The sequence below is a fragment of the Dromiciops gliroides genome, chromosome 4 (assembly GCF_019393635.1).
Source record: "Dromiciops gliroides isolate mDroGli1 chromosome 4, mDroGli1.pri, whole genome shotgun sequence".
NCBI classification, from domain to species: Eukaryota; Metazoa; Chordata; class Mammalia; order Microbiotheria; family Microbiotheriidae; genus Dromiciops; species Dromiciops gliroides.
The window spans coordinates 337,787,250-337,800,420 of record NC_057864.1 but is presented as its reverse complement, the minus strand read 5'-3'; the positions used below and the strand labels follow the sequence as shown (position 1 = coordinate 337,800,420).

At 39.6% G+C, this 13,171-nt stretch overlaps 1 protein-coding gene across 1 annotated transcript in view; it reads left to right on the top strand.

Moving 5' to 3' along the window:
• Positions 1–13,171, top strand: part of SCML4 (Scm polycomb group protein like 4) — a 184,760-nt gene that overhangs the window by 109,069 nt on the left and 62,520 nt on the right. Inside the window, exons 4-5 of the mRNA XM_043963422.1 lie at positions 6,099–6,299; positions 12,920–13,114. Coding sequence (XP_043819357.1) covers positions 6,099–6,299; positions 12,920–13,114 — 396 coding nt within the window. The remainder of the gene's footprint in view (positions 1–6,098; positions 6,300–12,919; positions 13,115–13,171) is intronic.

The following is a 13,171-nucleotide window of genomic DNA, read 5'->3' as shown; positions in this document are numbered from 1 at the left end:
TTTTGAACTTTGTGAAAGCCCTCTTTAACTGCTGCTCAGGGATTGAAACAATTGAATTTGTGGTCTTAGCTTTAAGATCAACCAAAGAATGATATTTTGAGGCATATATCACAATTCTGATGTGACCCGACAAAAGAAGTCAAATGCACATAAATCAGGTCATTGAGGTGGCCAAGCAAGGGGACCTCCTCTGCCAGTTCACTGGTCTGAGAAAGTATCTTCCTGAACACAAAATTTAAATAAAAATGTATTCAAAATTTTAAAATTAAATAAGTATAAAAGAAATATAATCAATAGAGAAATACAATGTATTTAGGTCACATCTACTTGGAAATTAATTTAATGGCACATGGTGCTAGATGCTGTTCTAAACCAATTTTCTGCTAAACTGTTTTTAAGTTTCTCCAGCAGTTTTTATGGGATAGAGACTCTTTTCATCGGTATCTTAGTGTGAGTTTCACAAATTCCTTTCTTCAAAAGAGGTGTGTATTTGTAAAAATTAATGCTTGACTGAAAGGGTTGGATAAAAGGAGAGAAAAATTGCAAAGGAAGAAAGATCACAGAAAAGGAAGGCTGTGGTCATGATAACATTTATCAACTTCACATTTTTGTTTATAGGTGGCCCTTCAGAGATGGAAGTTTACAAAGTAATATGTAAGATAGATTTATAATATGGCCTTAGAGAAGGGTAATGGTATATAATCTGGAGTCAATTCTTGTGTTTGATTCTAGGTGCATGACCATAGGCAAGATATTTAACCCCTTAGTGCCCCAAGCACCTAAGAAAAGGAGGCATTACAGTACAATGGAAAGAGTTTAGTTTTTGGAAACATAGGACTTGGGTTCAAATTCTGCCTCCTATGTTTACTACCATCCCCAAAATGTGAGTGTTGGAATTGATTGCCTCTGAGATTCCTTCCAACTTAAGAGCTATGATTCTGTAAACTCTAAATTAGAAAGAAGTTGCTATCAAATGACAGGTTCAGTTCTTTTTCTGATTTTTTGCCAATATCTTTTCAAAGAGAAGGAAGTTCCAGGTAATTTATGTGATCAATCCTATTCTTTTTTTAAATTAACATTTTTCCATTAAAAAATAATGTGTTTTTTAAAAAAATAATGTATTTTCTCTCCTCACTTCCCAATAGGAAAAAAAGACAAAACCCTTGTACCAAATATGAATGGTCTAGCAGAAAAAATTCCAGTATTGTCCACATGCAAAAGTATATGCCTTCTTTATCACTGGTCCCCTCGAATCCTGCTTTGATCATTGTCTTGATCGTAGTTCTTAAGTCTTTCAAAGTTGATCTCTTTTGGGATGTTATTATTGTATAGATTGTTTCGGTCTTCATGAATTCATCGTACATATTAACTATTGTCTCCATAAGCTATTTTTAAAAAATTTTTCTTCCTGAATAGAATTTTATTTTCCAAAATATATGTAAAAACAATTTTTTTCTTTTCCTCTTTGACAATTCCATAAGCTATTGAAAACTAGTTGGTGCGCCTAGGTTCCTTGAGGCATATGTTCAAACTTGTCAGAAACCTTCTAAGTAGAAAGATGGCTATCATTTTCTTGGTTTTTTTCTATTATGGGAGTCTAACAGTAATTGCTGCACAGGTTTAACAGTGAATAATAATTAATAACAACAGCAACAACTTGCATTTATAATAGCTCCTTAAGGTTTGCAAAGCACTATACAAATTTTATCTTATTTGATACTCACAACAACCCTGAAAGGTAATTTCAGATAAGTAAACTGAGACAGAGTAAGTGAATTGCTCAGGGTCACACAGCTAGTAAGGTCTGAAGCTAGATTTGAACCCAGGTATTCCTGACTCTAAGTCAGCAATGCGTCTGCCTCGCCATCATTTTCTTGAGAACAGATATCTAGAACTATGTTAACCTCTGGCTCTTGCCAATGATTGCAGAGAGGTGAGCCTTCACATGAGGCAGCTAGGTGGATCAATAAATAGAATACCTGGGTCTGGAGTCAGGAAGACCTGAGTTCAAATTCAGCCTTAGACACTTACTAGCTGTATGACCCTGGGCAAGTCACTTACTATTTGTTTGCTTTAATGTACTAGAGAATTAAATGCAATTATTCCAGTATCTTTGCAAAAAAAAAAGAACATAAATGGGGGTCACAAAGAGTCAGATACAACCGAACATCAACAAAATTTTTTTCACCACAGGGCAGCTCAGTGGTACAGTGGATAGACTGTCAGGCCTGGAGTTAGGAAGACTCATCTTCCATGAGTTCGAATGTGACTTCAGACACTTACTAACTGTATGACCCTAGACAAGTCACTTAACCTTTTTTTGCCTTGGTTTCCTCATCTGCAAGCTAGAGAAGGAAATGGCAAACCACTCCATTATCTTTGCTTATAAAGATAGAGATAAAGAAGATAAAGAAGAGTCAGACTTGACTGATTGAAAATTACTCAACAACAATTTTTATCACAACGCTACTTATAAGAATAGCAATGTAGTGTAGGCCATAAGGAAAAGAAGTGGGGTGGTGTAGAATAATGGACTTTTAGTTTGGAAGACATGGGTTCAAATTCCCTCTCAGGTATTTACCAGCTGTGTAATTCCTCACAAATCACTTAACCTCTCTGGGTCTCAGTTTCCTTATCTATAAAATTAGAAGCTTGGACTTTTATGGCCTCTGTTGTTCCTTTCAGCTCAAAAATCTTTAATTCTAGGAACCTTAACTAGTAATTTTTGAACCTGAGACAAGTAGCACAAATCATACCTGAAAGCTAAGGAATCATGCTCCCATGATGGGGACCATGAGAAAATAGACTATATGTTATCTTTCTGTTTTAGTTCATTCTTTTTTCTAATATGTTGCAAGACCCTTCAACTTCTTTAGTACCTCTAAATTCAACACCTTGGAATAAAACTTAAGCTGCCCTCCCCTAGTCATGCCTTCCTGAGGGGATTATAATACTTCTCTCTAGATGTTTACACTCTATGGTGAATACTGGACCATCCATCCCTGTTTCTCTCTCTCCTCTTTCTCTTTCTCTGTCTCTGTCTCTGTCTCTGTTTCTCTCTCTTCCCTTCCTACATCCTGCACTTGTTGTCCCTATACTGTGTTCAAACAATTTATGTGAAGTCCCTTTCCAAAGAACCAATTCCCATTCTTGACTTTTATCTCAACAGTGTCTTCCATTGGTAAATTCTCTGTAATGAATAAGTTGACTACAGTGCTCTCTGTCTAAACTTTCTTTTTGTAGTGTTGTTGGCAGGAGTCCAACCTACTGCCCACCCCCTGCTCTGGGGCTGCTGTAGGTTCAGATGCTAATTTCAATAACAGGGTCTTTCATCTAGTCCTTATTTCAGTCCCCTCTTTCAAGCTCATGGAAACCTCAAGGCCTCCATTTAACTCAAAATCATCAGTACAGATGGATTCTGCCTTGGCTAAGGGGTAGTGCTCTGCCTAATCACAGGAAACTCCGAATTCTCTCAGACTCTGGGTACATTTCTTTAGTAGAGCACCAGAAATTTCTTCTGGGTGATAAGGAAAATAGGGAGATGGAGAAAGAAGTGAACACATACCCATGGTCTTTTGTAGAGAAGGTTCACATTTAGTTTTTAAAAGTAATATATTTTTAATTTGGTGAGGTGGGTAACTATGGGTACAAAATGTTTACTACTCTGTCAGACAAAATTACTATGTTGGTTAGCTTTGCTTGACTTTTTCTTAGTCATAAGGGAAGATTAACTGGAGGGGAAGGCGGGAAATGCTATATCTGGAGATGACTGTGATATCAAAGCAAAAGACATCAATAACACTTTAATTTTTTAAAAATGAGAGGAATACATCCAAGTTGAGAGCTATTGTCAGTGGCAGAGCTACACATATAGGAAAAGCAAGTGGGGCTCTTGCCTCAGGCTCACCAAGATGAAGGGTACAGAAAAAAATATAAAATATACATCTATTATCCTAAGCCTTCCATGTCATGGAGAGGGGCAAGGTGATATAATTTTATATTCTTCCTTGATACACAATCAGATAGTTTCAATACTGACTCCTAGAATCCCTGGATTGGAAGAGGTTCTAATTCTTGTTCTTCCACACATTACACTGAACACTGAAGTGATTCATCCCATAGACATTCATTGAATGTTGAATAGGTACAGAGGCTCTGTCCTAGGTTCTGAATGTGTGTGTATGGGGGCGGGGGGGATTTAGAGGGAGAAAGAGCACCATAGTCGCTTGTTCTCTTCAAGTATACAAGAGCTTCTACCTTCTAATTAGATAGGTAGGTAGGTAGAAAGACAGACAATGTTTTCTTTTCTTTTTCTTTTCTTTTCTTTTTTTGTAGCATAGAGGCAAAATGGTATTATGGTTAGAATACTGTTTTGAAGTCAGGAAGACCTGAGTTTAAACCTTGCCTTTGCCACTTACTGGTTATAAGACCATGGGCAAACCCATTAACCTTTTTAGGCCTCAAGCAATGTTTGAGGACTTAGCAGTCACAGAATAGTTGGTGATTGCTGACAAAGGGAATTTTCATACTGGAAGCTCCCCACCACAACACTGAGGAAATCACAGATCATCAGATCCTTCATGTATTTTGTGGTTGGACGTTTTTATTTGTTCTTTCCAGAGGAACAAATACTCCTTGAAAATCTCTGCTACAAAGAGCCTTCCTTCCTACAAAGAGCACCAGCACCACCCTATCTTTTCCCCAGAAAGCAGAGAACAGCATTTTACTTTGGACATATTTTACCTCAAAGATTACCTGTGAAATCTGCCAATTATATCCTTACTTAATTTTTTCTTGGTAGTATTTTATTTTATTTTCTAACTACATGTAAAGTTTGTTTTCAACATTCATTTTTGTAAGATTTTGAGTTCCAAATTTTTCTCCCTCTCTCCCTTCCCTCCCCCATCCCCAAGATACTCCCAATTATATCTACTGTGATAGCATGACTTCAATATTATCATTCCCTGGATTTTAGCACAGTGTGATATATAGTAGATGCTTAATGAATGCTCATCAAATGAGTGGAACTTAAATGAATTTCAGTCCCTCAGGGAAAACTTTGCAGAATAGCTCCTTTCTCTTTTTCTGGCCCATGATTCCAAGAAGTCCTGCCCTCCCCCACAGCCTTTACAAATAGTGCAGCAGGGATTGCTTGGGCAGTTGGTACACTTATACCAATGGCAGACAGGGAATGGAGAAAAAAATCCCAAACTTACTACAACATGTCAGAGTAAATTCCAAACCCAAGTTATGGTATATGACCCATTGATTCATTTTCTGTTTGGTTGCCTCGGGAAGACAGAAAAAAATATACCTTGTGTGCCTGATCCAATAAGGATTTATTAAGTGCAAAGTATGTGTCAGGTGTTGGGGACACAAAGTCAAAAATGAAAAATAGCCCTGCCCTCAAACAGCTTTTATCCTCCTCAGTCCTTTCCAGGACAGTGATTGTCAGAATCCTGAAGTCACCCCTCAGTTACATTAGAAGACCAGAAAGAGCAAATGAGCATACCTTTCCAGTTATAAATAAATAGTATTTTTACTAGGTAGGCCTCTATTGATAAATATTTGTGATATTTAGCAGTGACTTCTAAACCTCTTTTAAAGAAAGAAAAAAGTCATCAAAAAGGAGGCATACTTTACTTTTGGGGGATGCTTGGAAAGGAAAGAAGGGAGTACGTCTGTATTTGTACACACATTAGGAAAATTGCCACCAGAATGTTTTAAATATTAGAAGCTTAGGACCATTATCATTAGTGAATCAATAAACAGATCATGTTGTTGGGTTCCAGTGTGGTCTCAGCCCCTGAGTTCTGTGATGAAAAGCCCCTGAGGCTAAAGTTTCAGCCTCATGGAAGGGTTGATGATAATATCAATTATACTGATCCTTCCATCATTCTCCTCAGGAGGTAGTGTTGGGTGCTTGCCCTAGTACTTTGCAGGGCTTCAAGAAAATTCCTCATTCCAGGACTGTCAGTGATACTTCCCAAACCAAGAGAGGAAGGAAGAGGGAGTGAAAACCTGGGAGAGGCCCTCAACATGAGCTAATCCCCAGTGTTCCATAATAAGCACTTGCTGCTGGGTGTTTGTTTCTGCAGTTTGCATTTATGTCAACAAACAAGCCAACTTGGGGCCATACCTGGAGAGGAAGAAGGTACAACTGCTCCCGGAGCACTTTGGGCCTGAGAGGCCCTCAGCAGTCCTGCAGCAGGCGGTTCAGGCATGCATTGATTGTGCACACCAGCAGAAGACAGTCTTCTCCCTGGTCAAGCAGGGATATGGTGGCGAAATGGTGTCCGGTAAGGTATGAGGATAAAGAGGATGATTGAGTGTTGGAAGGCTAATAAGCGGGGACCTTCCCAACAGGATGCAATTGGGAAATCAAGGTCTGAGTTTAGTGGGTGATGGTTTAGAACCAGAGCTTGTCCAAAGGTTCTGAAATCCCAAGTGATTCTTGCCTCCATCAAAATAAGAGGGGGGCCCCATAGCCTAAAGACAACTGGTTGCTTAAGGTCACCCCTCAGCTATAAGAAGATTGTCTGAACCCTGAATGGGGACTTAGAAGGACTATATTCTAGTCCCAGCTCTGCCACTCTTTCACTTTAATTCTCTGAGCCTCAGTTTCCTCATCTGTAAAGTGAAAAGGTTAGATAAATAATAATTACTAGCATTTATATAGCACTTTCCAGTTTACAAAGTCCTTTATAGGCATTAACTGGTTTGATTTCTGTAATCTTTAAGGTCCCTTCCCCATCTATAATTCTGCATTGTATGAGTCTCTCTTCTTTTTTGGATTATCTCCCACCACCAAAGTCTGTTCTCCACCACCCATCTCCCATCTTTTCCATCTGTTCCTTCCTGGCTGACCAATAGCAGGGCAGGGGAGAAACAGCCTCTTGACCCAGCAGGAATGTTCATCTCTCTGACTGAGTTTTTGTCTTTGGCTGGGTTTTCAAGTCAAATATATTGAATTATTTTAACTGTGGATTCTGTTTCTTTTGCATCTCTCTTAAGCTATTCTTGTCAAACAAGCTCATCCTCAACTTCCTCTACCTCTACCCCTGTGTGATTAATATAGTTGACCTTGAACTGAGTATACTTCATGGAAATTCTTTTTTCTCTAGTATCCTTACATCTTCCTTCCCTTTACAGGCTTAGAATGAAAACTTGTGAAAGAGACCCAGATGGAGACTTCCTTCCATAAACTCAATCCCTCCAAAGGTTACACTGTGTTCTCATTTTTTCTGTTACATTCAGTAGCATCCATCTCCTTAAGTGCTTGCATGACTGTAGAGAGAAATAAACTTGTAGGTCCATGAGTTCAGGGAGTGTTAGTTGCCAATGTCCAATCCCTCTGATGGGTACTAGCACCAAGTTTGGTGCATAGAACATAGTAGGTGCCAAGTAAATGCTTGTTGAGTTGAATTGATTCTGGGACCACAGCTCTAGAGTTGGAAGGAACCTCAGAGGCCGTCTAATCCCAAATCCTCATTTTATAGATGAATAGACTGAGGTCCCAGGAGGTTTGGTGACTTGCCCAATATCACAGAGGTAGTCAGCATCATCAGTGGGATTTGAACTCAGTTCCTTGGACCATGTACCAATTCTCTATTGAATTAAAGTGAATCAAATTTAATTTAGACAAGTAACAGCATCAAAGTCATTAATTCAATCACTTTACAGGTCTTTCCCTTCTTTATGGCAGCAAAATTAATGAAAGCAATGATTTCCTATAATATTTTTGTTCCATCTAGGCAGGGTGGTGGGTCTGCTTGTCAACGGATGGTCAATTCAGACTTTGGCATGGGCTCACATTCATGATTCCAATCTGGAAACATTCTGCAAACATTATTTTAAAAGAAATTATTATGAAGGGCTTGACTAGAGATTAGATGAAGAGGAAAATGGAAATTCAGGACAGAAAACATCTGCTTTTATTCACTACATAAGAAGTGTCTTTTGTAAAAGAGTGTGCCATTAGTAGGTAATGAACACAGAGCCCAGGCCCTCACTCAATGCTCTGAGTGCCTTACCTGAGGCACAGAAGCATCCATGTTTTCTTTGCTCTGTGGCAGGGACCCAGGCACAGCCTGACAGTAGGGTTCACAGAATCATGGATCTAAAACCTAAAGGGACCTCAGAGGTCATTTAGTCCCACCCCCTCATTTTATGGGTGAGGGAAGTGAGGCCCATGGAGTTAAGTGATTTGCCCAAGGTCACCCAGGTAGTAAGCATCAGAGATGCTATTTGAAAATAGATCCTCAGACTTTAGAGCCAATATTCTTTCTACCATACCACGTTCAAACTCTTAAATAAAGCCAATACAGACTAAACTTCAGCTGACCACTGAACTTAGGGACTAGAGAACCAATATTACTCACCCAATTTTCTTTCTTTGTTATTCATAATCCTTTTTTTGGGGGGGAGGGTTGGGTGGGGAGATGAGGGTTAAGTGACTTGCCCAGGGTCACACAGCTAGTAAGTGTTAAGTGTCTTAGGTCAGATTTGAACTCAGGTCCTCCTGAATCCAGGGCTGGTGCTTTATCTACTGTACCACCTAGCTGCCCCCTCATAACCCTTTTGTGACCCTAGTAAGTTCTAATTTACAGGAAGTACATTCAGTATCCAGCACCACAAGAGGCCAGGACATTTGCCAAGCTTCCTTTCCATGAGGGAATTATTATAAATGATTCTACTAAACATTTTGGTCTTGGACTTTCATAGCATTTTAAATCATTACTTTAGCTGAATCCTCATACTACCACTACATGTTGGAGTGAGTTCCCAAGTGGTTATATCATGTTACAGATGAGATATAAGACAAAATGACTTACTTGAACAGAACTTACCAAACAGAAGGTCCAAGGATATTACTCAGGATTCTTGGGAATCTGGGAGTTAGTTCACTAGATTACACTGTCTGCCAGAGGCATAGTCTTAATGCCTCCCTGATTCAATGCCCTTTTCTACAAGGTAAAATGAGAATGAGCTTCCTGTCCTCTCCTCCTCTCCCTCCCCCTCCCCCCAGCCCTCCACCAACCACAAACATCCTGGTCCATGTTCCAATCTGCTTAATGAAATGAGCTGTTGGACAGATTGGAAGCATCACATTTGCTGACTTCTGAGAAAAAGCACAAAACACTGAGGCCCACATCCCATGGGGGATGAGTTGATCTTTCATTGTCTCTCCTTTTCTCAAAGTAGCAAACACACTTGTGTTTATACTAATGGGAATAACAGGGTCCCATGAGCAGGCTGGATGATGATCCCTTCATAAGAGTCATAGAGGATCATTCATTTAGAGTGACAGGGCCCACAGAAAGCATCTAGTTCAACCCCTTCATTTTATAGATGAGAAAATAAAGGTACAGGATATGACTTGCCCACAGTCACAAGGTGGTGATGGTGGTGGTAATAGTAGTAGTAGTAGTTGTAGGAGTAGTTGTAGTAGTAGTAGTAGTAGTAGTAGTTGTAGTAGTTGTAGTTGTAGTAGTAGTAGTTGTAGGAGTAGTTGTAGTAGTAGTAGTAGTAGTAGTAGTAGTAGTAGTAGTTGTTGTAGTAGTTATAGTAGTTGTAGTAGTAGTAGTAGTAGTAGTAGTAGTAGTAGTAACTAGCATTTATATAACACTTTCAGGTTTGCAAAGTGCCTTACATATGCTATCTCATTGGACCCTTACAACAACCCTCTGAGGTAGGTGATATTATTATCCCTGTTTTACAGATGAGGAAAAAGAGGCAGATAGAGCTTACGTGTCACACAGGATCACACAGCTAGTAAGTGTATTAGGAATACTTAAGTATTCCTAATTCTAAGTGTGACATTTAAAAAGTTTAAGAGATGTAGTTTCTGGGTAATTTTATAATTTTATCAATAAGGCTAGCATGTTTATTAATAAAAGGGTAGTCATTTGGCCATCTCTCTTAGACCACATACCCCTCCTGTTGGTGGGTTCACATTTTATATGCCCTTCAAAGAGTAGGTGTTCCCAAGGGTGGCAATCAACTCTGATTGGCTAACAATTAATGAGAATGAATATTACGATGAGAGGCTAGGCTATATTACAGTGAGGGTTTTGATGTAGATGACTTGCATCACCCAAATCTTGATCAAAGAGACTTATCAATTTCCATATTACCTGTCTGACAAAAGGGAGAATCAACATTTTTCCAGACCTATCTGAATAAAAACAATGAGCAGGAATCCATCCATTAGCCTAAACTTAGAATTTTTTTTACTGTCTGTTTAGATCTTGGTCTGGGTAAATTTTTGAGAAAAATTTCCCATACTGGTTGATTTCTGGATGAGGAAGTGGAAAAGGGGAAAAACCTTGGTTCTGATTCAATAACTAGTTTTTTTTTTGTTGTTGTTGTTTTTGGGGTTTTTTTGGCAGGGCAATGAGGGTTAAGTAACTTGCCCAGGGTCACACAGCTAGTAAGTGTCAAGTGTCTGAGGCTGGATTTGAACTCAGGTCCTCCTGAATCCAGGGCCAGTGCTCTGTCGACCGTACTACCTAGCTGCCCCTCAATAATTAGTTATTAATAATGAGAGAAATAATCATTTCTCTCGCAAGTACAGTACTCTGCCTACAATGTCACATAGCTGTACTAAGTAGCAGAGTTATGATTTGAACCTATATCCCACACTCTTTCCAGTATATCACACTGCTTCTCTTGAGATTGCTACAGTAGTAACTTACTACTCAGACCTTCAGGGTTCAGGGTCACCCTCAAATTCTTATAATGAAGTGGGACCATACTTCGAGTCCTAAAATTGAATGAGGTCCTCCTGATGCACCCCTGGCCTTGTTCCTATTCCTGAAGTACCTCAGTGCACCAATCAGTCAACTTCGGACTTCCTTCCCTGGCTCTCCATGGCTTGAGGGCAGAATTCTCAGTAGGCACAGAAAGACTTCAAAGCAGAAAAGTATCTACAGTGTATTTCTGGCCCTGTTGGTGACTCATCTAAGACCATACAGACAACAAGCATTGGAACAGGAATTTGAATCAAGGGCCCCTTAATCCAAATCCAGTCCTCTTTTCACTAAACTACATTGTCTTCATGGGAAAGAGCAGACAAAGGGGTCTTCTGACCACAGCTGCAAATCACAACAACATAGATTTAAAACTGGAAAGAACTTGAGAAGCCATTGAGTCTAATAGGTTCGGAAATGACTTGGTTAGGAAGTTTAAGATGTAAGCAATCCTATTCACTACCAGCTTTTTCATGGGAGACTGGCTCATTTTTGTTTTGTTTTGTTTTGTTTTGTAATGGGAGAAATGGGGTACAGGTTGGTTAGGGGTTGGGGTTCTTAGGAATTCCTCTTTAAAGAATTACACCCTCTTGCACACAAAAGCAGTGAAATTAAGATGGTAGTTTATTTAGGGGCAAGGGAAGGAAAGGGGGGGGAGGAGGGAAACCATGAAAGAAATCCTTGGACTTCTCATAGGGAGATAGGCACAAAGCACATGGCTCAGAGGTACCAATCTCCTCAAGTAGGAGACCAGCAGGTACTTTTATAGGGAGCTGATTGGGGTGGACCATCTGCCTGTGGAAAGTTCCTTTAGTGAGGGAGGACCATCCCTCACTGGTAGTGACTGGAGGAATTGGGTGAGGGGTGGCTACTGATCTCTCTTCAGGACACTAAGGCCACAGCCACACCCAAACTTATCTCCCCATAGTTAAGGGAGACCAGAATGAAGGGTGGAGATCAAGCTAGCTGGTTCCGCTTATCTCTCTAGGTGTATCTGTCCTTTGGTTTAGTTTCTCAAGGAGAAGATTCCTTGATGTGCCCCACAGAACTTCTGGAGTGCTCTGTACCCCATGACAGTTTTGTTTCAGAGAGATTAAGGGACTTGTCCAAAGTCACACAAGTAATAAACGTTAGATGTGTAGAGTTGGAATTCAGACCTAGGTGTTCTGACTCCAAATCCCTTTTTCCTCCCCATTACCATCAGTCCTGGATAAATGACTAGAATGATAAAAGCAGAATGAATGAGTAGATCAACAAGTAAACATTGAAGTGCTCATGATATTCAGGCACTGTGCCAAACACTGGGGATACAGATATAAGCAAGCAAAACTATCTTTACCTCAAGGAGCTTATATTCTAATGGATGTGGAAAACAAATAAAGGGGAGAGGGTATTTGCACAGATTTGGTGGCACGGGTGGAGTCCTTGTTCTCAAAAAAATAAGTAGAAAGTTCACCTATCAAAGTTGGAAGAACAAAGGAGAAGACTCCAGGATTGCTGTAGGGTTTGTGGGGTAGGGAGGGAGAATGTGATCAGAGTATTGGCAGCATGGTGAGGAGGTGCCCAGGAAGCGGTGTGGAGGCTTTGTTCTGAATGAGATAAGGAGAAAGATTACTTATTAGAATAACAGAGAACCAAGAAAAAGAAAGGTAAAAAAGAAAAATATTGAAAGGCTCCTGCCCGTGGTTTTCCAAGGAAATGGAAGGACAGACCCTCAAGCTCCAAAGTTTCTCTCCATTTAAAGCCAAACCAAGTATAAGACAGCAGCATTGAGGGGGTTGGGGTTTTCCTTTCTTTTATTTCAATTCATTTTAATTAATTAGTAATTTCATTTTTAAAAATTTCTATTTTATCTTATTTCATTTTATTTTATTTGCCTTTATTTTGTTTTAATTTAATTTAATTTTACTTTACTTAATTTTAATTTAATTTAAATTAACTGAATTTTAACTATTTTGTTTTAACTTAATTTTACTTCATTTAATTTTAATTTTAATTGATTAAATTTCATTTCTTTTTTATTTTACTTTATTTTTATTAATTCAATTAAATTTTATTTCATTTTCATTTGATTGGATTGGATTGCATTCCTTGGCCCCCAGGCTGCTTGGCCCAAGCTCTCCTTCTATGCACACAGCTCTGAATTGCTGTCTCCTGTGGTTTTTCAGTCTCAGCTTCTTTTGATGGGAAACAGCATCTCCTGAGCCTGCCGGTGGTGAGCAGCCTTGGCTGTGTCTTAAGCTTCCTGAGGAAGCTGTGTCAGAGCCTGTTGTGTGAAAACCTCTTCAGCAGCCAGCCTCTCCCCCAATACCCCGGGGCTCCTGAGAACGGCCCACATTATGAGGACTGGAGGATGGAGTCAGGTAGGCCTTGGCCAGTCCCACCCAGCCTCGTTGTCAGAGGCTAGGGAAGGTGACATG